Source organism: Carcharhinus amblyrhynchos, chromosome 28 (assembly GCF_965287045.1).
Source record: "Carcharhinus amblyrhynchos chromosome 28, sCarAmb.v2.hapA, whole genome shotgun sequence".
Lineage (NCBI taxonomy): Eukaryota > Metazoa > Chordata > Chondrichthyes > Carcharhiniformes > Carcharhinidae > Carcharhinus > Carcharhinus amblyrhynchos.
The window spans coordinates 2,815,544-2,841,074 of record NC_137351.1 but is presented as its reverse complement, the minus strand read 5'-3'; the positions used below and the strand labels follow the sequence as shown (position 1 = coordinate 2,841,074).

Genomic DNA, 25,531 nt, shown 5'->3' with positions numbered 1-25,531 from the left:
TTTTTTTTACCCAGAGGGTTGTGTGTGCCTAGAACTCGCTGCCGGGGTAGGTAGTAGAAGCAGATACGATAGTGAGTTTTAAAGGACATCTGGACAAATACATGAATAGAATGGGAATAGAGGGATATGGTTCCCAAAAGGGGGTAGGGTTAATTAAGTCAGGCAGCACGGTCGGTGCAGGCCTGGAGGGCCAAAGGGCCTGTTCCTGTGCTGTAGTTTTCTTTGTTCTTTGTTCACTGTATCACCGTGCCATCTAAGGTTTGAGTAAGGGAAAGGAAAAGAAGAATTGCATTTATGCAAATAATTTACCAGGTCTTTCTGGAAAATTCTCAAGTAAAAACTTTGGAATTTCCATCCCAACGGCATTCTGGGTTTACTAACATCACATGGACAGGAGTGGTTCAAGAACGTAATAAGGTTGAAAGAGTGCAGAGAAGGTTTACAAGGATGTTGCTGGGACTTGAGAAACTGAGTTACAGAGAAAGGTTGAATAGGTTAGGACTTTATTCCCTGGAGCATAGAAGAATGAGGGGAGATTTGATAGAGATGTATAAAATTATGATGGGTATAGATAGAGTGAATGCAAGCAGGCTTTTTCCACTGAGGCTATGGGAGAAAAAAAACTAGAGGACATGGGTTAAGGGTGAAGAGGGAAAAGTTTATAGGGAATGTTAGGGGGGGTTCTTCACACAGAGAGTGGTGGGAGTGTGGAATGAGCTGCCAGATGAAGTGGTAAATGTGGGCTCACTTTTGACATTTAAGAAAAACTTGGACAAGTTCATGGATGAGAGGGGTGTGGAGGGATATGGTCCAGTGCAGGTCAGTGGGACTAAGCAGAAAAATGGTTCAGCACAGCCAAGAAAGGCCAAAAGACCTGTTTCTGTGCTGTATCGTTCTATGGTTCTAAGGTGACTTGCCAACACCTACTCAGGGGCAATTAGGGATGAGTAACCAATGCTGGCTCAACCAGCAAGAGACATCTTACGAACAAATACAAAAAAATACAATGAATGATCTTGAAGTCCATCGAGAAGTTGGCAAGCACAGCACACTAGATTCTGCAGGCAACAGTCAACTGATTGGTTAATTAATCTGCTTTTCTGAAGGTTGGGGAAATGGTGGTCAGAAGTCTACATTGGTCTTCTTTAAATAGTGTCAGGAAATCAGTTACATCCAACACAACCCCAGGCAAACTTGGCGCGATCCAAAGCATTCCTTTAGAAAAGTGCTAGAGAGTCAGTCTAAGTGAAGCTCATGACTCCTGGCATGGAGGTTTGAGTCAGAACTAAGAATTGGAATGAACGTTGGAACCAATCCGATTGGGACTAACAGCTGGAAAAAATCGGAGGGCTGGCTAAAAGAATGGAGTGAGTGATGTGCCCGAATGAACTGAGGGGTGAGAAAGTTTGAGTGAGAGCCAGGATCAGAGACAGAAAATTGGAGAAATCTCCTTGTGACTCAAAATAGCACAGCGAAATTATAGAATCACAACAAAAAAACAAGAAGTGAAAATGGAGAAATAAAAAGCCTAAAAGGAATGAAGCAATCAAAAGTAACAGATTATATTATAATTTGTTGTTCTATTATTTATCTTTACTCATTTGATACGTTAATTCAAAATGGAGATTTGGGGCAGCATGGTGGTTAGCACTGCTGCCTCACAGCGTCACAGACCTGGGTTCAATTTCCAGCTTGAGTCACTGAGTTTGCCCATTCTCCCCATGTCTGCGTGGGTTTCCTCCCACAGTCCAAAGATGTGCAGGTTAGGTGGACTGGCTCTGCTAAATTGCCCCTTAGTGTCAGGGGACTAGCTAGGGTAAATGCATAGGGTTATGGGGATAGGGCCTGGATGGGATTGTGATAGGTACTAACTTGATGGGTCTCCTTCTGCATTGTAAGGATTCTATGATTACTCCAAAAGAGTTTTCATGCACTTGGTGAAAATTGGCTTCTGTGTAAAGTCTGATCAATATGTTGGGGCACTGTTTCCCTGGGTAACAGACCACACAAATCAATCAGCGTTGTACTTACTGGAAGACAGGAGGCTGAGGGGCAGTTTAATTGAGGGGAAGGAAATGAGAAGGGCTCTAGATAGGGTAGGCAAAAGAAACCAAAGTTTCCTTAACAAGAGGTAAATAAGAGATGTTGCTGTTGTTGTGTATGAATGGGCAGTGGTCAAAGGTGCAGAGGAATTGAAGAGAATTTTTTTTACCCGGAAGCTGGCAGGGAACTGAAGTGCTGTCTGAAAGCCTGGAAGAAATGCTTCTCACATTTAAAAAACTTGGATACAGGGCGGCATGGTAGCACAGCGGTTAGCATTGCTGCTTCACAGCTGCACTGGGTTCAATTCCTGGCTTGGGTCACTGTCTGTGTGGAGTGTGCACATTCTTCTCGTATCTGCATGGGTCCTTACTAGGTGCTCTGATTTCCTCCCACAGTCTAAAGGTGCGAGGGTTAGGTCGATTGGCTATGCTAAAAATTGCCCCTTAGTGTCCTGAGATACATAGGTTAGAGGGATTGGCAGGTGGATATGGGGGTAGGGCCTGGATAGGATTGTGTCAGTGCAGACTCAATGGGCCAAATGGCCTCTTTCTGCACTGTAGGGTTTCTATGATACATTCTCAAAGTGCTGCTACTGCCCAGGCTGCAAACCAAGCACTAGATTGGGCTAGATGGCTTTTATCCCTCCAGATTTGACATGGTGGACCAAATAAGCTCCCTTTTGTGCTGTAAAATCTCCAATCTTGTCATTTTGAATCAAAATTCTGACAGTTTGAATCTGAAATGTATTGTAACTTTCCCCTTCTCGAGTTCTCTACCCCAAGGCAGGGAGAACCCACAGTGCTGCAACTTCCACCATGGGGAGGCCAAGGAGGCAAATCCAGGATCCACCCCGACTGGAATGGGCATTGTACTCAGTGATGTTGGTACTAATCAGGTCCTCATCTCCTGTCCTGATAACTGAGTTGCTGTGCACATTGTATCTACAGCTGTGGATAGTGATGGTCAAAGTGCCAAATGATAAAATCATAGTATTCCTACTGTGTAGGAGGAGGCCATTTGGCCCATCAAGCCTGCACCAACTCTCCAACTACAGTCTCACCCAGGCCCTATCTCCATCACCCCACAGTTTTAAGTTTTATTTATTGTCACAAGTAGGCCTACATTAACACTGCAATATAGTTACTGTGAAAATCCCCTAGCCATCACACTCCAGCACCTGTTTGGGTACACTGAGGGAGAATTTAGCGTGGCCAATGCACCTAGCCAGCACATCTTTGGATTGTGGGAGGAAACCAGAGCACTCAAAGGAAACCCACGCAGACACAGGGAGAACATGCAGATGCCACAAAGAACTTGACCCAAGCCAGGAATCAAACCCAGGTCCCTTGTGCTGTGAGGCAGCAGCATTATCCACCGTGTCACCCCACTAATCCCCCTAACCTATACATTTTGGGACAGTAAGGACAATTCAGGACAGCCAATCCACCTAACCTGCACATCTTGTGGGAGGAAACCAGAGCGCCCAGAGGAAACCCATGCAGACACAGGGAGAACGTGCAAAGTCCGCAGTCACCTGAGGCCAGAATCAAACTGGGGTCCCATGCACTGTAAGGCTGCAGTGCTAACCACTGTGCCACCCAAATTTCTTTCCACCATGAGTTTGCTCTCTCCTACCCTCACTGCCTGCTAACGATGTCTGTCGGAAGGATTTACAAGTTGGTACTCAAACCTGTTTGACCACTTCACAAACAAACCTTCCTTGGCCATTGATTTCCAATTTGTGACTCGAACCCACAGCTTCTGGTTCTGAGGCAGGGACGGTACCTACTGCACCATCCAATGTAATTTATCCATTTTAAACTGAAATTGTTCGATGCTACTCTCCAATGTTATGTATCTGAATGTCCTCACATCCCGCTACTCAAGTACCGTACCTTTACTGAAGTACTGCAGCATCTTTGTACCCTATGTTGAAATGGACATGCACTGGTTACAGTAAACAAAGATAACTTTCCAAGTATTTGCATTCATTTTGAAGATAAAATCCACCAATATTGCTTGTTTCATTGCCAGAAAAATAATAAAACATGCACAATTTTCCAGCTGGTCCCTTGGATTTGCTGCCACCTGCTGGAGATCGGGAAGTTTTGCCGCAGCTTACACAAATCCAAGCGGATGCAGTACCAGAATCAGAGAAATCCTACAGTTCAGGAGGCTGTTCGGCCCAGTGAGTCTGCACCGACAACAATGCCACCAAGGCCATATACCCATAATCCTACATATTTACCCTGCTAATCACTCTAACCTTCAGATCCTGGGACACTGAGGGCCAATGCACCTAACCCGCACATCTTTGGACAGTGAGGAAACCAGAATACCAGGAGGAAACCCATGCAGACATGGGGAGAAAGTGCAAACTCCACACAGCCAGTGACCAAGCTGAGAATTGAACCTGGGTCCTTGTAGCTGTGAGGCAGCAGTTCTAACCATTGTGCCACACATTGATGCAGAGCACAACATTTTCTTACTACAAAGATATTACCTGAATTTCAGTGATCTTGATGGCAACAAAAATTCTAAATCCAAATCTATCCTTTGAAAGGAAATTCTCCCTCTCTCTACAATCCCTCTCTCTCCAACTTGTATCTGATTCTGCCTCTCAAATTGGCAGTAACCTCCTCACCCTCCCCCCCAAAGGCAACTTCAACCACTTCCAATTTAAAATGACAATAAATTGACCATCACTCTCTCCTGATGCAGTAGCACTCAATCATGTAATTTACAGGACAGAAGGCCACTCAAACCAATTATACCCAACACGCGGGAATCTTTCCAAGAAATGGTAAAGTGTCAGGGTCTGACTGAAAACGAGTGTTGCTCTCCAGAGAAACAGACCGGTTCTCTCTCCAGATCTTTGTCAAGGGAAAACAGGGGGGATGTGTTTAATACCATCAGTTTGAGGAGCAGCGCCTAAACATAGATAAATCCGGCTACACCAAAATCAAGACATCCCAATCAGACTAAATAAACCCCTTCCACCTCCCCCATAAGGACCCCTCTCCAGCAGTCATTGCTGGTACCACCCTCCGCACTAAACATACATGCCACAGCCCCCTCCCCCATGAGGCACCTGCTGGGACTACATTCACCTTTGCATCCACTAAGAAGGGGGTGGGGGGGAGGAGAGATGTTGTAAACTTCACTGACATGTCTGAAAATACAGCAGCAGGCCTGATAATTAAATTAAATTAAAATACAATACATTTAAATGAGATTCTTGCCCTTTGTGGGCATGAACCTCGCTACATCACTGGCAAGGGGCAGGGAAAATAAGTGTTTCTATTTGCTTTAGATGTCAACAGTAGACCCCAGTAAGCTATTTGATTCAACTGAGATTGGTGTATATTTTCAGGCCCAACTAGAGCTACAAGAACAAGAGGATATCAAACAAATAATAAATTCTAAACGTTAGTCACCATTTGAAATATTGCTATTTTCAGCTCTTAATTCTGAAACCTTCCATCTGTTTCCACTTCCTGCATCTAATAAAACTTTCTATCTTAAAACTTGCTGGGCTGTACTTTATCCCATCCTTAGCAACAGTTTGTATGCATAACCTTTAGATGCAGATTAATCACTACAAACCCTCTAACCCCATTTCACTTGACGACTATGTTTGATTCCTCGTGTGCAAGAAATCCACGAATAAGATGCTATTATCAAATTCGCTATAAGAACATAAGAAATAGGAGCAGGAGTAGGCCATCTAACCCCTCGAGTCTGCCCCGCCATTCAATAAGATCATGGCTGATCTGTCGTGTCTCAGTTCCACATTCCTGCCCTCTCCCCATAACCCTTAATCCCCTTGCCTATCAAAAAGCTATCAACCCGCGTCTTAAATATATTTAGCGAGGCAGCCTCCACCACTTCAACGGGCAGAGAATTCCATAGATTCACCACCCTTTGAGTGAAGAAGTTCCTCCTCAACTCTGTTCTAAACCACCCCCCCTTTATCTTGAGGCTGTGCTCTCTAGTCCTACTGTCCTTTCTGAGCGGGAAGAGCCTCTCCACCTCTATCCTATCCATCCCATTCATCATCTTATACATCTCAATGAGATCTCCCCTCATTCTTCTAAACTCTAACGAGTACAAGCCTAGTTTATTCAGCCTCTCCTCATAGTTCAACCCCCTCAACTCCAGTATCAGCCTAGTAAACCTCCTCTGCACTCCCTCCAAGGCCAAATAAGTGCGGCGACCAAAACTGCACACAGTACTCCAGCTGCGGCCTCACCAGTGCCCTGTACAGTTGCAGCAAGACCTCCCTACTTTTATATTCAATCCCCCTCGCTATGAAGGCCAGCATCCCATTTGCCTTCCTGACCACCTGCTGCACCTGCAGGCTGGGTTTTTGCGACTCATGCACAAGGACCCCGAGGTCCCTCTGCACCGTCGCATACTGCAGTTTTTCGCCATGTAAGTAATAGTCCTCCCTACCATTATTCCTACCAAAGTGGACAACTTCACACTTGCCAACATTAAATTCCATTTGCCAGTTCCTGGCCCATTCACCCAGCCTATCAAAATCCTTCTGCAGACTCTCCACACCCTCCACACAATTTGCTGTTCCACCATGAATATGAATATTTGCCGTTCCACTATGAATGTCTTGGGCATCACTATTCGATGACACAGTCACATCTTGTCTGGCTCCACCATGAGATGGAACTTCACGTATTACAGAAACTGTGGATACCACTCCCAGCATCACTAGCGTACTGAGGGAAATTTGCTTTTCCCTGTCTTTCCACTGACAATACCATGAGGGATCTACTAAGTCTGATAAATTTAGGATGGTATCAAAAGCATCACAGAACTCGAAACAAGGTGAATCCATCTTTATTAAATATAAAACAGATACTACTTAGCAACAAATACTTCAGCCACAGGGAACACTGTTGAACAGCATCAACTCTCATTCTGTTGGAGTGCAGTTGCCCATGTGTCAGTGGAGGGTGGATGCGGAAAGACCCAGCCCTGGGGAATACTGCTTCCATCAGGATGATCTTCCGGCACAAGATATCGATCCCATTCCTGTCTAAACAGGAGAGAAAGAGAAATATTAAACCCTATTTCTTCAGAACCGCACCAGTATGCATTTATCACAAATACAAATCAGCTCCTCTCTCTCTATACCCTAGCTATGACTGCAACATTATATTCTGCACTTTGTTTCCTTCTCTATGAATGGTATGTTTCGTCTATATAGTGCAAAGAAACAATACTTTTCACTGTATACAAATATGTCTGACAAAAATAAATCAAAGTTCCTCCTGCTTTGTAAACAAAGTTTAAAACACTACCTGCAATATAACTTCATAAGTTTCTGACGGGGACCAAAATATCTCACTTCATCTCAAGCGGAAAAGAAAGTAGGATACTGATTAAGCAAAGGAAAACCAACTGCTTTGAGCATGGCAAGCACAATAGTAGACTATTCAGTCATTCCATTAGAAGGTAGAATGGAGGTGGCATGAGCCTCTGAACATAAGAACTAGGAACAGGAATAGGCCATCTGGCCCCTTGAGCCTGCCTCGCCATTCAATAAGATCATGGCTGATCTTTTCATGGACTTACTCGCCTGCTCACCATAACCTTTAATTCCTTTACTGTTTAAAAATTTATCTATTCTTGCCTTAAAAACATTCAATGAATAAACAGATAACAAATGTTTGAACCTCTTGATTGCTGTTCAGTAAAGGAGACATGAGTACTGCTTCTTCATAAACTGCCTTTATTTCAACTCCACGTACAATTCTCCCCAACACCCAGGGCCACCTGTAACCTCTTTATAAATCCCAGTGACTTTGACTAAGTGATTAACATCAAGTGGAAGGTGACCCATTCCTAACAAATACAACAACGCTATCCTCTGGGAATCAACATAAAGAGTGTGACAAATATTGAGTATTATAAGTGACCCACCTGAAAAAGAAATTATTTTTCATGACAGATAACAAATGAACTGCAGCAGAGAAGTATCCTGGAGACATGAAGAGGTAGAGTTTGTTTGTCTGAAGGCATCAGAATCAGATGGCTAATAATTTATTTTTATAAACAGCTCGGCCTTGGTCAAGGAGGAGGAGGCACATGACATGCATAGGCAGCTGGGATCAAGTAGTTCCCTTGAAATGTATAGTGTAGGAGAAGAGTTGAGAGAGAAATCAGGAGGGCAAAAATGGACACTAGTTTTTTTTGGCAGATAAGACAAAAGAGGATCCAAAGAGCTTCTACAAATACATAAAGGGCAAATGAGTAACTAGGAGTGAGTAGGACCTCTTAAGGATCAGCAAGTGATGTCTTTAGGAGTGTACATATAACTTAGGAGGTGCTGGAAGTCTTAAAGCATGTCAAGGTAGATAAATCCCTAGGACCTGATGAAGTGCATCCTAGGACACTGTGGGAGGCTAGGGAGGAAATTGTGGGTCCCCTAGCAGAAATATTTGAATCAATAGTTACAGGTGAGGTGCCTGAAGATTGAAGAGTGGCAAATGTTGTGCCTTTGCTTAAGGAGCGCTGCAGGGAAAAGCCTGGGAACTACATGCCAGTGAGCTTCACATCTGTAGTGGGTAAGTTGTTGGAAGGTATTTTGAGAGACAGTATCTATGGGCATTTAAAGACACAAGGACTGATGAGGGACAGTCAACATGGCTTTGTGAGTGGAAAATCACATCTCACAAATTTGGTTGAGTTTTTTGAAAGGGTAACCAAGAAGGTAGATGAGGACAATGCAGTTGGTGTTGTCTACATAGACTTTAGCAAGGCCTTTGACAAGGTACCACATGCTAGGTTATCGCATAAGGTTAAATCTCACGGGATCCAGATGAGGTAGTCAAATGGATACAAAATTGGCTTGAAATCAAAAGACAGAGTGTGGTTGTAGAGGGTTGTTTTGCAAACTGGAGGCCTGTAACCAGTGGTGTGCCTCAGGGATCGGTCCTGGGCACTGTAAATTATCATTTATATTAATTTGGATGAGAATGTAGGAGGCATGGTTAGTAAATTTGCAAATGACACCAAGATTGGTGGCATAGTGGATAGCGAAGAAGGTTATTCAGGATTGCAACAGGATCTTGATCAATTGGGCCAGTGGGCTGACAAATGGCAAAAGGAGTTTAATTTAGATAAATGTGAGGTTATGCATTTTGGTTGATCGAACCAGGGCAGGACTTATTCAGTTAATGATAGGCGTTGAGGAGAGAGTTAATGATAGGCGTTGAGGAGAGTTTTAGAACAAAGAGATCTAGGGGTACAGGTTCATAGCTCCTCGAAAATGGAGTCATGGGTGGGCAGAGTGGTGAAGAAGGCATTCGGCATGCTTGGTTTCATGGATCAGAACACTGAATATAGGAGTTGGGACGTTTTGTTGATGTTGTACAAGACATTGGTACGGTCACACTTAGAATACTGTGTACAGTTCTGGTCACCCTATTATAGAAAGGATATTATTAAGCTAGAACGAGTGCAGAAAAGATTTACTAGGATGCTACTGGGACTTGATGGTTTGAGTTATAAGGAGAGGCTAGATAGGCTGGGACTTTTTTTCCTCTGCAGTATAGGAGGTTTAGGTGTGATCTTGTAGAGGTCTATAAAATAATGAGGGACATAGATCAGCTAGATAGTCAATATCTTTTCCCAAAACGATTTGGGAATAGTTTCCTTAAAAAAGTACTTTTTTCCTAGTCTAAAACTAGAGGGCATAGGTTTATGGTGAAAGGAGAGAGAAACAAAAGGATCCAGAGTAGGCTAGATGGCCTACTCCTGCTCCTATTTCTTATGTTCTTATGTTATGTTCAATTTTTTCACACAGAGGGTGGTGAGTGTCTGGAACAAGCTGCCAGAGATAGTAGTAGAGGCGGGTACAATTTTGCCTTTTAAAAAGTGTTTAGATAGTTACATGGGTAAGATGGATATAGAGGGATATGGGTCAAACGCATGCAATCGGGATTAGGGGTTAGAAAAAGTCATGGACTAGTTGGGTTGAAGGGCCTTTTTCCATGCTGTAAACCTCTTTGACTCAGACATGATGACTTCATTTTAATAGCGCAAAATAATCACAGTGAAAAATTACAGACCAATTTCTGTCATCACTTTCAACTTCAAGATAATTTCCTTTCTCAATTCACCCAATTCTGCAGGAGGCCCTCTAGTTTAAGATATATTTGGAAAGAGAACTATCATTAAAAATCTCTGAGTTGTATGAAACATTCAAATAGTTTGAATAAACTTTCCATTTGTTCATTGTTTTAGAGGCACTAATTACACACAATGAGGCCAACATACACAAAGGTTCATTAATCCATACCTGATTTGCACGAGTACATGAGAAGAATGTTCAGCTTGCAGATAATATTGGCGAAATGGCTGCAGTGGGTGGTCTGAAGATAGTTCTACTGAACGAAGGAAAACACAAACAAATTGTTCTTTAGTGTGCCATATGTCAATTTTATTTTAATATCTTGATTACGTTAATTGAGTATGATGTTCCATTGAGGTCCACCGGAGCATTTTAAATTTTTTTCAAAAAAACAATTTGGAGGAATAAATTTTACTTCAGACTGGCATAAAGCCACGTAAACAACAATCCAGCTCCTCAAAGATCAGTGCTAACCACTGTGCCATCGCGGGCAGCACAGTGACACAGTAATTAGCACTGCTGCCTCACAGGACCAGGGACCCGGGTTCGATTCTCGGCTTGAATCACCATCTTTGTGACATTTGTACATTCCCCTGGTGTCTGCGTGGGTTTCCTTTGGATGCTCCGGTTTTCTCCCACAGTCCAAAAACGTGCAGGTTAGGTTGAATGGCCATGCTAAATTCTCCCTTGGTGTCAAGGCGATTAGCAGAGTAACTAAGTAGGGTTATGGGGATAGGGCTCGAGTGGGATTGTGGTCAGTACAAACTCGATGGGCCAAATGGTCTCCTTCTGCATTGAAGAGATTCTATGATTCTATGTATACCACTGCTGGCTCACAGCGCCAGGGACCCGGGTTTAATTCCTGGCTTGGGACACTGTCAGTGAGGAGTCTGTAAGTTATCCTTGTGTCTGCGTGGGTTTCCCCTGGGTGCTCTAGTTTCCACCCACAGTCCAAAGATGTGCGGGTTGGGAGGACTGGTCACGATAAGTTGCACCTTAGTGTCAGGGGGACTAGCTAGTGAAATGCATGGGATTATGGGGATGGGGTCTGGTTGGTGCAGACTCGGTGAGCTGCATGGCCTCCTTCTGCATTGTGGGATTTTATAATTGTGGATAAAAGTGAAAAAGGTGCTGTTAAAGTATCACTTTATCCAATAAAAAAACATTAAAAATTAATGTAATTCAATAATTGTTTAAAAAGTTATTACTGATCTCTTCAAAAAGTGGTGGTTTATTCAACAAGAGTTAATGGTTGAGTGTTAATACCTGCTACTTCACGTGGCTATCTTTATGTATTGTATGTGCACTATTGCAACTAAATGAAAAACAATCTCTCAGTTTAACTATTCCTCCACAATCAGTCATGAAACACTCTTAATTACAAAGGATATGGAGTACTAATGCCCCCATGAACAAAGACAGGATGAATAAAATCGTTCTCATGTACGTAAGCTCAGTGGGGATCACGATTCTATTTGCAGCCCTGCAGCAACTGAGATCTGCTACAGCAAATATCAACTGGCAGCGACGAACAGAAAATAAGCAAAATAGTTTTGGTCGTAAGGTTATTTCATGGGCACAATGAGTTTTAATGAACCATTACCAGAAGCCCATATATTAACATATAAGATATAACAATGTAACTACTCACTCAGAAGTGATCAAATCATTGAAATCAGGATGATATCAGTAATTTAAATTGTAAAATAAAATCGCAGTCGTTTCCTGCATGTCAACATATTCATTAGAAGCAGGAGTAGGCCACTCAGCCCCTTCAGCCTGTTCTGACATTCAATAATATCAGATTGTAGCCTCAACTCCACATTCTCCCAATAATCTTTGACTCCCTTGGTCATCAGGAATCTATCTACCTCTGCCTTAAAAATATTCTTTTATCCTGCCTCCGCCACTTTGCAAGGAGGACAGTTCCAAAAATTCACAGCCCTCAGAGAGAAAATTTTGTCTTAAATGGGAGACCCCTTATTTTTAAGCAGTATCCCCTAGTTCTAGTCTCTCCCACAAGAGAGAAACATCCTTTCAACCTCCACCCTGTCAAGTAACTCTCAGGATCTTGCATGTTTCAATAAGATCACCTCTCAATCTTCTAAACTCCAATGGATACAGGGCCAATCTATCCAACCTTTCCTTCTGAGAGAAACCACCCAGGTATTAGTTGTGAACCTTCTCTGAATTGCGTTTACATCCTTTCTTAAATATGGAGACTAAAACCGTACGCAGTACTCCAGATGTGGTCTCACCAACACTCCACTGAACAGCAGCAAAACACCCCTTCTTATATATTCCATTCCACTTGCAATAAAGAACAACATTCCAGTACTCTTCTGAATCCAGCTACTTCTGCCTATGTATGTCTCTCTGCAGACTTACGTCCTCTCCACAAATTATTTTCCTATCTTTTGTCTCATCAGCAAATTTAGCAATTAAACATTTGGACACTTCACCCAAGTAATGATATAAACTGTAAATGATTGAGATCACAGTGGTACTCCATTTGTCACTTGAAAATGGCTCATTTATGCTTATTCTGTTTTCTGTTAGCTAACCAATGCTCTACGCATGCTAATGTTACCAACTACAGCACTTTGGTGTGGTAACCTTTGATGTGGCCCCTTGTCAAAATGCCTTCTGGAAATCTAAGTACAGTACATCCAGTTTCCCCTTGATCCTTTGAGGAAGTTACAAGGAAGTTAGATAAAGGAGAACCAGTGAACGTGATTTATTTAGATTTCCAGAAGGCCTTCGACAAGGTGCTGCATAGAAGACTGTTAAATAAGAGCCCATGGTGTTAAGGGTAAGATCTTGGCAAGGATAGAGAATTGGCTGACTGGCAGAAGGCAGAGAGTGGGAATAAAGGGTATTTTTCAGGATGGCAGCCGATGACTAGTGATGTGCCTCCTGGACCACAACTTTTCACAATATACATTAACGATTTGGAAAATGGAGTTGAAGGCACTGTTGCTAAGTTTGCAGATGACACAAAGATACGTAGAGGGATAGGTGATATTGAGGAAGCAGGAGGCTGCAGAAGGACTTGAGACAGGTTAGGAGAATGGGCAAAGAAGTAGCAGATGGAATATAATGTGGAAAAATGTGAGGTTATGTACTTTGTAAGGAGGAATGGAGACATAGGCTATTTTCTAAATGGGGAAATGCTTCGGAAATCAGAAACACAAAGGGACTAGGGAGTCATTTTTCAAGATTCTCTTAAGGTTAACATGCAGGTTCAGTCGGCAGTTAGGAAGGCAAATGCAATGTTAGCATTCATGTTGAGAGGGCTAGAATATAACAGCAGGAATGTACTTCTGAGGATGTACAAGGCTCTGGTCATTTGGAGTATTATGAGCAATTTTGGGCCCCATCTCTAAGGATGGATGTGCTGGTGTTGGAAAGGGTCCAAAGGAGGTTCACAAGACTAATCCCTGGAATGAAGAACTTGTCATATGAGGAACAGTTGAGGACTCTGGGTCTGTACTCGGACTTTAGAAGGATGAGGAGAAGATCTTATTGAAACTTACAGGGTACTCCAAGGCCTGCTTACAGTGCTCGTGGAGAAGATGTTTCCACTAGGAGGAAAAATTAGAACCAGAGGGCACAACTTCAGGCTAAAGAGACAGTCCTTTAAAATAGAGATGAGGAAGAATTTCTTCAGCCAGAGTGTGGCGAATCTGTGGAACTCTTTGCTGCAGAAGGCTGTGAAGGCCAGGTCATCAAGTATCTTTAAGACAGACATAGATAGGTTCTTGATTAATAAAGAGATCAGGGGTTATGGAGAAAAGGGAATGAGAAAAATATCAGCTATGATTGAATGGCAGAGCAGGCTCAGTGGGCCAAGGCGCCTAATTCTGCTCTTATATCTTATGGTCTTATGATCCATGTTGCTTGTTACTTCCTCAAAGAACTTCAATAAATTAGTCCAACATGATTTCCCTTTCACAAGACCATGCTGACTCTGCCTGATTGCACTGATATTTTCTAAATGGCCTGCTAAAACCTCCTTAATAATAAATTCTAGCAATTTCCCTACAATAGATGTTAAGCTTGCTAACGTTTCCTGCGTATAAGATGATGAATGGGATGGATAGGATAGAGGTGGAGAGACTCTTCCCGCTCAGAAAGGATAGTAGGACTAGGGGGCACAGCCTCAAGATAAAGGGGGGGCGGTTTAGAACAGAGTTGAGGAGGAACTTCTTCACTCAAAGGGTGGTGAATCTCTGGAATTCTCTGCCCGTTGAAGTGGTGGAGGCTACCTCGCTAAATATTTTTAAGACGCGGGTTGATGGGTTTTTGATAAGAGAGGGGATTAAGGGTTATGGGGAGAGGGCGGGAATGTGGAACTGAGCCACGACAGATCAGCCATGATCTTATTGAATGGTGGGGCAGACTCGAAGGGCTAGATGGCCTACTCCTGCTCCTATTTCTTATGTTCTTATGTTCTTTCTGCAACCCTCTTTGCTCGAATAGGGAGGTCATATTTGTTATTTTCGAATCTATTGAGATCTTTCTCAAGGACCTTTCCTGCAATTTGATTCAACTCCTAATAACACAAATATTATAAAAATATGGTGCCCTACATTCTATTAAAAACTCATCTCTTGGTTCTCAAACCCAATTGTTTGTTAGTCAGAATGCTCTTGAATCTGAAGTTAATTATGTGGTACCAAGTAACACAATTAAACATTCTGTATAATATTGTTTATGATATTTTAATATAGAATGTAGACATTGTACCATATTAGAGACCACAATTCAAAAGTACAAAGCATGTTGGGATGCCCTGAGGTTATGGAAGCTGTTACTTAAATGAAAGCTTTTCTTTTATTGATCTCATCTCTAGCTATATTTAACAATCACAATAAAAATGTTAATCATAAGTAAGACTTCAAGTAACTTTACAAAGTAATATCATGGATGGAGGGGACCAAATGAAAATAAAAAACACAGATAACACTCAGCAGGCCTGACAGCATCTGTGGAGAAAAGAGGTGTTAATGTTTCAGGTGAATGGTTGGTCAGAATATTGAGGACAAGTCATCAATCGGAAACATTAACATTGTACAATTGTATGCTGGCCTTCAGTTACTAGATCCTCAGTCAAACAAGGACCATTTATCTAACTTGATTGTTATAATAATGCAGTTTGTCTTTAAAAAAATAATTTATCATAGAATCCCTACAGTGCAGGAGGCCATTCAGCCCATCGAGCCTACGCCCACAACAATCCCCACCCCAGTACTTACCCTAATCTCCCTGGCACAAAGGGGCAATTTAACATGGTCAATAAATTTAGCCCATACATCTTTGGATGGAAACCACAGCACCCAGAGGAAACCCATGCAGACACAGGAAGAACGTGTAGACTCCACAGTCACCCAAGGCTGGAATTGAACCTGGATCCCTGGCGCTGTGAGGTGGCAGTGCTAACCATTGTGCCACCGTGCTGCCCTCAAATGTCAACAAGGAGAAACAGAATAGGAGAAAATAAATACCTGTATCTCCAAACATCATGGATTCCACTTCACGTTGCTGTTTCTCTAGTTTCTCTCTCTCTTTTTTCAGCTTTTTCTCATTTTCTCTTTTTCGTTCTTCTTCTTGTTCTCCTTCCAGCATAACTCTCAGGGCTCTTTCTTCTGCATCATACAATTCACTGCGCTTTTTAATTAGCTTTCTCAGCCTCTCGATGTGACGTTCAAAGGTTTCATCAGCAGAAGGAGGAGGCTGAACACCTGTACAAGCCACACAGCATTTGAGGCGCCGGACTGATTTCATTATATAGTTACAGTTGAACTGGTACAAAACCATAAGAAAACCTGTGCTCATTACTTGACTCCTTCCTTAAAAGATCCATTACGGTGCAATCTATTACCACAAGTCTAGGATTCAGAATTTATCAAAGTCTAATGTTTTATTCCACCAAAGTTAGAGTAGGAACTGGAACTAAAAGACAATATTCCTACAAAGACTGACAGAAAATGGTCCCTGCCCGTCTTGCACTCGCACAAAAACATCAGAACATATCTTACTCAATCAGATCAAGGTTTCCATATGCGAGAATATTCAAACTTCATTGCATCTTTGATCCTCAACACAGGACTTGCAAAATCAGCATCTTTTTTCCATTCTTAATCTATTTGTAGTTTGTGTTCAGATTCATATGTTGCATAAAATCACATGAACTAAATTTATTAGCACCACTGTGAAAATATCAATACTTTTTTTGTATATTTGATACTATGTTTGTAGAAAGGAACTGAAAAAAAAACAGGTAACTTGTGAAATTGGCTAGCTATTGCTAAGATCAACTTACCAAATAATAATCCTACAGTATCGTGATTTAATACATGTTTTAACCAGGGTTCAGTAAAACACTGTAAACTCTGCACTGCAACCCTGTGTGTGAATCAGATGATAACACTCTCTGGGAGGTGACCTGCAGAATGGTAAAATTAATTTGAGGCAGAGATCATCTTTTAAGGGGGCAGCATGTAAACATTTGAAACAGTAAAATAAGGGACAAAGGCGAGAGCAGTCTGGTTAGATCTGAATTGCTTTAGCAAGGAACTGACACAGACATTTGGGCAGAATCACGACCACTTATGGTGTGAACAGTAGTGCTGTATACGAATACACAACATAGGAAAACCGGATCATTCAGCCCCTCAAGCTTGCTCCGCCACTCAACCAGATTGTGGCTGATGATTGTGTTTGAAATTCCACATTCTCTTCTACCTCAATAACCTTTGATTCCTTTGCCTAACAAGGATCTATCTACTTCGGCCTGATATTCAATGACCCCACTTCCAGAGAGTTTCAAAGTCCCACAACACAAAGTTTCTCCTTGTGTCTGTCCTAAAAGGGCAGCCCCTAATTTTAAAACACTGCCCCCTAGTTCTGCATCCACCCACAAGACGAAACATACTTTCCACATTCACCTTGTCTATGCCATTCAGGATCTTATATACTTCAATCAAGTCACACCTCACTCTTCTAAATTCCTGTGCAAACAAGCTCATAAGACAATCCTCTTCATTTATCAATCCAGTAAACCTCCTCTGAACTGCCTCCAATGCATTTACATCCATGCTTAAATAAGGAGACCAAAACTGGAGCCCTGTATAACTGAAGAATAAAATTCTTACTGTCATGTTCAATTCCTCTCATAATAAAGGATAATATTCCAGTAGCTTTTTAAATTACATGTTATACCTGCGCACTAACTTTTTGTGATTCATGCACTAGAATACCAAGATTCATCTACACATTGGAATTCTGAACTTGTTCGCTGTTTGAGCAGTACTCTACTTTTTCATTCTTCCTGCCAAAGTGAACAACTTCACATTTTCTCACATGATACTCCTTCAGTCAGAATTTTGCCTAGTCATTCAACCAGTCTATATCCATTCGCAAACTCCATATGTCCTCTTCACAGCATATTTTCCTATCTATCTTTGTGCCTTCCGCAAATTTAGCTACCATGTCTTCATTCTCCTCATCCAAGTCATTCATATAAATTGGAAAACGTTGAGGCCCCAGCACACATCCCCGTGGGACTCAACTCTTCACATCCTGCCAATCAGAAAAAACTCCACTGATATGCACACTCCTTTTTTTGCCAGCTAGCCAATCTTCTATCCATACCCCCACCATAAGCTTTATTTTCTGCAATAACCTTTGACCTTATCAAATACTTCCTGGAAATCTAAGTACGTGTTTACAGGCTCCCCTTTATGTTACTCCTTCAAACATCTCCAATAAATTGGCTGAATAGGATTTCCCTTGCAAAAAACAATGCTGACTACTCCCAATTACCTAGAGTTTCTCTAGCTGCCCACCTATAGCTTCATGAATCATCAATTTTAACACCTTCCCCATGTCAGACATCATGTTAAATGGCCGATAGCTTTCTTCCTTTTTCTTTCTATTGGCATTCCAAATTCTGTGTACAATGATGTATTACTATAAAGATGTTAGCTGCCACAAAAGAATGACATATGTGAAGCAGCAATCTCAGGCATTATGGAAAAGATTTGTTGAATTGAAGTTGAAAATGCATGTCTACTTGTGGACAACTCCCTTTTTTAAAATGATTTCATGGGAAATGGATGTTGCTGGCAAGACCAAAATTTGTTGCTCAACTTTAATTGCCTTGAACTGACTGGCAGTTAAGTGTGTGTATTTATTGTCACAAGTAGGCTTATATTAACACTGAAATGAAGTTGATAATCTCCCTGTTGCCATACTTTGCTGACTATTCAAGCAGACTGAGGGAGAATTTGGCATAGCCAATGCAGCTAATCAGCACATCTCTTGGATTGTGGGAGGAAATTGGAGCATCCAGAGGAAATCCATGCAGACACAGGGAGAACGTGGAGACTCCACACAGACGGTGACACAAGCTGGGAACTGAACTCGAGTCCTTAACACTAAGAGGCAGCAGTGCTAACCACTTACTGTAGGTCTTGAGTCACATGTAGGCCAGGCCAGGTAAGGATGGCAGACTTCCTTTCCTAAAGGACATTAGTTGAATGTCCAAAGATGTGTGGGTTAGGTGGATTGGCCATGTTAAATTGCCCCTTAGTGTCCTGGGAAGCGTAGGTTAGAGAGATTAGCTGGGTATCAATGTGGGGTTAAGTAGCATAGTGACTGGGCGGGTTTGTTTTTGGCACAGACTTGATGGGCCGGGTGGCCTCTTTCTGCCCTGTAGGTTTTCTATGATTCTAGTGAACCAGATGTTTTTTTTTACAACTATCAATAATGGTTTCATGGTCATCATTAGACTTTTAATTCCAGATTTTTCATTGTTTCACCACCTGCTGCGATAGGATTCAAACCTGTGTCCCCAGAGCAGTAACCTGGGTCACTGCATTACTGGTCCAATGACAATACCTCTAGCCCATCGCCTCCCCAACACACCTTTCCTAGCTGCAGCTTCCTTCCTCAATTTCCGCAACTTTTCCAGTGCTCGCAAGATATCCGTTAGCCGTTTCGCATCTGCCTGCTTTTTCCGCACCTCTGACAGCACACTGTCTGCTGCAGCTTTGAGTTCACGTTCCTATAAACCAAAAACATTGTTGCTCTGAATATCAAGGTATTCAAAGTACTGTGGATACAAATCAAACACGAAACAAGATGAAACAGGGAATGTTTTTTTTCTACAAACTATCCCCATTATGATGACATCTCTTCCATTAATTAACCCAAGGAAATTTATTGCAAATTTCACACCACCATTGGTTAACTGAGTCAACAGATATGTTTTGCAACTTTTGCTTTAAAAATGAAATTTCTTTGTTGCAATATTTCAAGGACTTGCTAATTTCCCTCAGCAATTCCTTAATTACTCACGGAACATATTAATTTAGTATATCAACCTCCCTTGTGGCTTCTGTGTATAAGAATGAGAGTAGTAACGACAGAATAAGTTTCTTAAAAGGCCTAAGGTGGGTCACAAAGTTAAAACTGTTACCTGATAACGTGTCAATTCTTTGAATTTTAATTTTATTCCAAAACCATGATAACATCACAAATTCATTAGGTTTTGACAAGTTCAAAATCTGGATATTTCTTTCTGTACATAACAATTTAAGAGAACAAGAAAACTAATGATTATGGCAAAACAGCTTCTGTAAATGACTGTGATAATGAAATAATAGAAAAATGTATTTTTATACTGGGTAAGGCAGAATTCTGAAAAATTTTTACAGTGACCATACATTTTCAGCAGCACAGCCTTTGACTACATACGAAAACTTTTTTAAGCTAGATTAAAATGAGCAGTTGGAGTAACTTATAGCAAATCCCTGAGTATTTTGTACAATATTTATGCAAGGAAACTAAAGGTTCAAACACAGTACATTTCATTTTTACTGTAACTTTAGCCATCTTCTGAAGAACTGTATTAAACTTTTTAGGTCATATTTCAATGTCTACAACTGAACTAACTACAAATGTGTAATACAACGTGCTTCCATATTATATGAAGGATTCAACAGCTGAAATAACTAAATTCATCAACTGTCTGATTAGAGCTTACTTTGCGGTACTGAGTTACAGAACCCAGAAGGAACTAATTTCCAGCCCTGCGGGTCACAGAATCCCTAAAGTGCAGAACGAGGCCACTCAGCCCATCGAGTCTGCACTGACAACAATCCCATCCACGCCCTATCCCCATAACCCCACATATTTACCCTGTTCTCCCACCTAACACCAAGGGGCGATACATTATGGCCAATCAACGTAATCTGCACGTTTGGACTGTGGGAGGAAACGGGAGTACCTGGAGGAAACCAAAACAGACACAGAGAACTTGCAAATACCACATAGACAGTGACCCAAGGTCTGACTTGAGATCAGAAACAGCAGTGTTAACCACTGTGCCACCCCAAATCAGTTGCTGGGGGATTATTCCTCACAAATAGAAATACAAGCTGCCCAGTCAGTGATTTGTGATCATTATCCAGTGGCCCTTACTGCAAACAATGCATGCCGATGCTATTTGAGAATTGGGCTTGACTGTGATGCCCCATACAGCCAAATAGTTGATAAGGAGTTGCCATCAGGATTCATACATTGAGAATGGGTACCAGTCGTCAGTATTTGGGAAACAGCAGTATAGTGCAATCATCTGAAGTAGTAACAGGCTAGGCCATCCCCAACATCTTTCTAATAATTAGTTCTGAATGGAAGATACTCCATGCCCAGGGCGACTTAACGTATTTGCAGCACTGAGTAATTGGCACACTTCAAATCTGTATTTATCTTAGCATGCAATGTATTCTTGCCACTGCTTGGATCTTATAATTACTAAACTATGCAAAGCACTGTGACCTGATCACATATACAACACAATAAAGATGCAATTAAGTACCCTCTTTTTTTCTTCAACTTTTCGGATACACTTCATTCTCCATTCATCAATCTTTGCTTCTCTTTCCGCTGCCCTTGCCTCTTCCTCCTGTTTTTCTAAGCGCCATTCTTGCTTCTTCCTTCGAATGCTATTTCTTTTCTTTTTGATTCTTTCCAGTTTCTTTTTCACAGCGCTGAGGTAGTCACTGTCATTTAACGTCTTTAGTTTTTCCTGTAAAGCAGTCTTTATTTCAATCGCTTTTAGGTAAGATTCTGTCCAAACTGCTTCATTTTCCACATTATGCCTCAACTTCTGACATAAGGCAGTAAGTTCAGTCACAAGTTTACAAGCACTCAGCACTGACTCCTTTACTTCACTAACTAGCAGGGAAGATTTGGGCTTTGTAACCTCGGAAGGCTGCAACCTACGTTTTGACAGGAATCTTGTAAGCCACAACTCATCTTGCGCTTTTATGGATTCGTTATATTTAAAATTATGAGAGAATTGGTCTGACGACGACTTCCTGGTCATTAAGTCATTTCTGTGTAATTGTTCTCCACTGGCATCTTTTAAGTTTTGTGAGAAATTAGCAACACTGGGCCATGATGCTGCCATCTTTTCATTATTAGACTGCATGTTGTGTTCATTTTTCCAAGATGGTATCTCTCCCAATGAGTTTGGAAAGTTCTGTTGATTATTATGGATGCCATGGTTTATTAACTGAGAATTTTGAGGTCCAAACCCAGCAGGTAAGTTTCCAGTACGAAGCAGGTTTTGGTCCTGGCAGGGATTGTTCTGATGCTGGGAAGGTGCGTTATGAATGGGAGGTGGAACGCTGTTAGCAATTCCAGCTCTCTCAGAGAAGGGTGGATGTTGCTCAGGGTGTAAATGTTCATGGAATGGATACTGGTGCTGAGGATCCATCTGTTCCTGTTGGTATGGAGGTTGAGGGCGATAATACGATTGTCCCTGCTGAGGATAAAGTTCCCGATACTGATTGGTTGAGCGGTCCTGGTGTGAAAATCCCTGCGGGAAGCTCGCTTGGTCTCTGCATTCATACCCCTGCACTTGGGGCAACTGTTCCTTCTGATCATGACCCTGAGGGAGGGGAGGGCAACTTTGATGATGGTGATTCCATGGGTGAGGAGGACGCTCATGTCCTTGCGAGAGAGACAGATGATCCAGGTGAGGATGGCCCTGGGAGTGAGGTGGTTGGCTTGGCTGTTGCTGACCTTGTGGTTGCCGAAGATGGCTTAGGTGTTGCTGACCCTGTGGTTGAGATGGGTGGTCTGGATGTTGTTGACCCTGTAGATGAGGAGAATGGTCTCTATACTGTTGACCTTGTAGGTAAGGAGGGTGGTCTGGGTGTTGCTTACCCAGTGGGTGAGGAGGGTAGTTTGGGTGTTGCTGACCTTGTAGATGAGGAGAGTGTTGCTGACCCTGTGGGTGATCTCGTTGCTGACCCTGCAGGTATGGGGTGTGTTCTCGGTGTTGACCCTGAAGGTGCAGAGGGTAGTCCCACTGCTGACCCTGCAGATGTGGAGGGTAGTCTCCGTGCTGACTCTGTGGGTGGGGAGGGTGGTCTTGGTGCTGACTCTGGGAATGCGGAGGGTGGTCTCGGTGCTGACTCTGGGGATGTGGAAGGTGGTCTCGGTGCTGATCCTGGGGGTGTGGAAAGTGGTCTCGTTGCTGACCCTGCGGGTGGGGAGGGTGGTCTCGGTGCTGACCTTGGGGGTGGGGAGGGTGGTCTCGGTGCTGACCCTGGGGGTGGGGAGGGTGGTCTCGGTGCTGACCCTGGGGGTGGTCTCGGTGCTGACCCTGGGGGTGGGGAGGGTGGTCTCGCTGCTGACCCTGGGGGTGGGGAGGGTGGTCTCGGCCCCAGGGCTGGGGGGTACACTGCAGGTGCTTGGCTGCTGGGCGCTGAGGGTAGCCCCGTAGCTGCTCTGGGAGCTCCTGAGCCGCTGGGTGCTCTCGCTGTCCCCGATCCCACGGCTGGCTCTGCTCTCCTAACGCATCCGCTCTGCCGGTGGCCGGAGCTGGTCCTCCCGGGCCGGTAAGCCGGTAGCTCTCTGCGGGCGGGCCCCAATCCCCGCCGGCCGCAGCGCGGTCCGGGACCAGGCCTCTTTCCGGCACAGGGAAGCCATGCTGCCGGGAGAGAGGAAACGCGACGCCAGCCGCCTCCTCACTCCTACTCCCGGGCTGGTAGCCAGGGTGTCGGCCCTGGCCGCGCGGGCTGAAGGCCGCGGCCGGCGGCCCATTGCCATAAAATGGCGGCGGCGGGCGCTCCATCCCCGCCCGGAGCCGGCTCCCTACGTCAGCTGATAGACAGGGGTGACTGGCCAATCACCACGCAGAGGGGCGGAGTTAGTACGGAAATGACCAATCAGCGGGGGGAATAGGCGGGCTTTACCAGGAGCCAATCGGAGTCTGGGCTTGCGCGCCCCCTGGAGGCAGGCTGACCGTCCCAAAATAGACTTTATTCATCAACCTGTAAACCCAGTGTTGCAAATAGGCTTACATTAACACTGCAATGAAGTTACTGCAAAATCCCCTAGTCATCGCACTCCGGCACCTGTTCGGGTACACTGAGGGAGAATTTAGCATAGTCAATGCACCCTAACCAGCACCTCTCTCAGACTGTGGGAAGAAACCGGAGCACCTGGAGGAAACCCACGCAGACACGGGGAGAATGTGCAGACTCAGCACAGACAGTATCGCTTCTCTGCCTTTTGGCTAAGATCGTGTAGTATCGACGTGCTGCACTTGTTTGAAGTCACGAGGTTACACCGAGGTTTCAGTTGAAGCAATTTTTTAAAGCAGCATCTTGGCCTTTTGGCTAAGATGCGAATGAGATCAAGCCTTGGAGAAGGTGCATGGCCTGCTCCAATCAGCTTGGGATCATGGAGATCAGGCCCAAGACAGGAAGTGAGAAGCCTGTTTTGTCAGCTTGGATTGGGAATGTCTCACTTGCTGAGACCTTGGGCCCTATTTTACCATTGCGATGGGTGTGAAAACATGGTAAAGTTGGGTGTGAGGCCATTAACCTGATCCACGCCTGCGTCCACACAGATTACTGCCATTTACCGAGACCCAGGAAGGGCCGAGATCCGAATTGCACCCGATACAACATCGATTTATATGTATTTGCATGCATTTAAATTGAATTAATGCATTTCCCCCACTGCATTCGCCGATCCGGAATCACGCTGAAATGGACCTGCTGAATAAAAGTCTAAATCGGGCACTCCAGAGGCGAGTTCAGAGCTTCCAAGGGCTCTTTGACTCAGATCAGTGGGGCGGGGCAGGGGGGGCGGGGGGTGGGGGGAGGCCAGATCATTCTCAAGGGTGGGTGGGGTGGTGAGGTCAGATCATTGCCTAGTGTTGGGGGAGGAGGGCCGATCGTTGTCTAGTGGGGAGGGAGGGAGGAGGGCCAGATCACTCTCTTGGGAGGGTGGGAGTGAGCCCAGATCATTCTTGGGTGGGCAGGGGGGGGAGTGAGACCAGATCATTCTCTTGGGGGCGGTGGGCGGTACGGAGTGAGCTCAGATCATTCTCTATGGTGGGGGGGCAGAATGAGGCCAGATCATTCAAGGGGGAGGGAGGTGGGTAAGATGTATCTCTGGTGGTCGGGGGAGGCCCGATCGCTCTCTGGTGGGGGCAGGGACAGAGGGGGTCTGCTGCAACTCTGTGGACCCAATCCCTCACTAGTGGGGAGGGGGGCAGATGTATCTCTGGTGGGGGAGAAGGGAGCAGGGAGTCGCGATCGGTCTGGGTAGGGGAGGGTTGGGTGGATAAGGGGGACAATGATGTCTGTGGGGCAATCGCTCCCACTTTTCGCTTCCGGGCCGCTTTCTCCACTTTCTGGGGCTCAGGAGCGATCTGACACGGGCACGCTTTTTCAAATTTTTTCTAACTGTGCACGTGCAGTCCAGCACACCAATCATTTTGGGCATGCTAAGCCCACAGCATGATTCAGACCCACAATTTTTTTTCAGTCTCAGTGTGTGAAAACAGATTTCCAAGTCAGATCTGAATTACACCCAGATTCAGCACTTAGAATGAAATTGGTAAAATCGGGCCCTTCGAATTGGACTTTGATTGGATTGAATTGGATGTAAAAAAAGCTTCATACAGACAGTAACCCAAGCCAGGAATCAAACCCTGGCCCCTGGTGCTGTGAGGCAGCAGTGCCAACCACTGTGCCACCGTGCTGCCATATGATTATCACACAAAGAGCAGTAATATTCAATCTCTTTACATAGATCAAGTAACATTCTGAAAAACCTCATTTACAGTAAAGGAAATTTTTCAGACATTTTACAATGGTTTTACAAGTTTTATTTTAAAGGTTGCCCACATAAAACAAATTACACTTCGAGGTGCTTCAATACAACTGAGTTACATAGAATACTCACTGTATGTATTCAGTGAGTCAATCTTTATTGATTTTGAGGGATGTTACACACGAA

General features: G+C 43.7%; 1 protein-coding gene across 5 annotated transcripts; it reads right to left on the bottom strand.

The window, feature by feature from the left end:
* Window positions 1-6,884: 6,884 nt before the first annotated feature.
* Window positions 6,885-23,369, bottom strand: pdcd7 (programmed cell death 7). 5 transcript variants are annotated; one of them, XM_080214010.1, is made up of 5 exons: window positions 21,084-23,369; window positions 19,130-19,268; window positions 15,706-15,942; window positions 10,367-10,454; window positions 6,885-7,099 (listed from the first exon to the last, which is right to left on the bottom strand). In XM_080214010.1, the coding sequence occupies exons 1-5, from the start codon at window positions 23,349-23,351 to the stop codon at window positions 6,970-6,972; spliced, it is 2,862 nt and encodes a 953-aa protein (XP_080070136.1). In that variant the 5' UTR covers window positions 23,352-23,369; the 3' UTR covers window positions 6,885-6,969. The 5 variants fall into 5 exon arrangements, with proteins under 5 accessions (XP_080070136.1, XP_080070137.1, XP_080070139.1 ...); XM_080214011.1 differs by having other exon boundaries at window positions 10,367-10,451; XM_080214013.1 differs by lacking the exon at window positions 6,885-7,099 and adding an exon at window positions 7,163-8,044 and having other exon boundaries at window positions 10,367-10,451.
* Between the last annotated feature and the right edge of the window lie 2,162 nt (window positions 23,370-25,531).

What these genes read in the sequence shown, in the direction of transcription:
- pdcd7 (XM_080214010.1), bottom strand. Translation starts at nt 23,351, where the DNA reads ATGGAGCGCCCGCCGCCGCCATTTTATGGCAATGGGCCGCCGGCCGCG. An exon ending in AAGTTGAAGAAAAAAAGAGG is followed by an intron (nt 19,269 to 21,083) that starts GTACTTAATTGC and finishes TTTGGTTTATAG; the next exon opens with GAACGTGAACTCAAAGCTGC. An exon ending in CATGATGTTTGGAGATACAG is followed by an intron (nt 10,455 to 15,705) that starts GTATTTATTTTC and finishes TCCTTCGTTCAG; the next exon opens with TAGAACTATCTTCAGACCAC.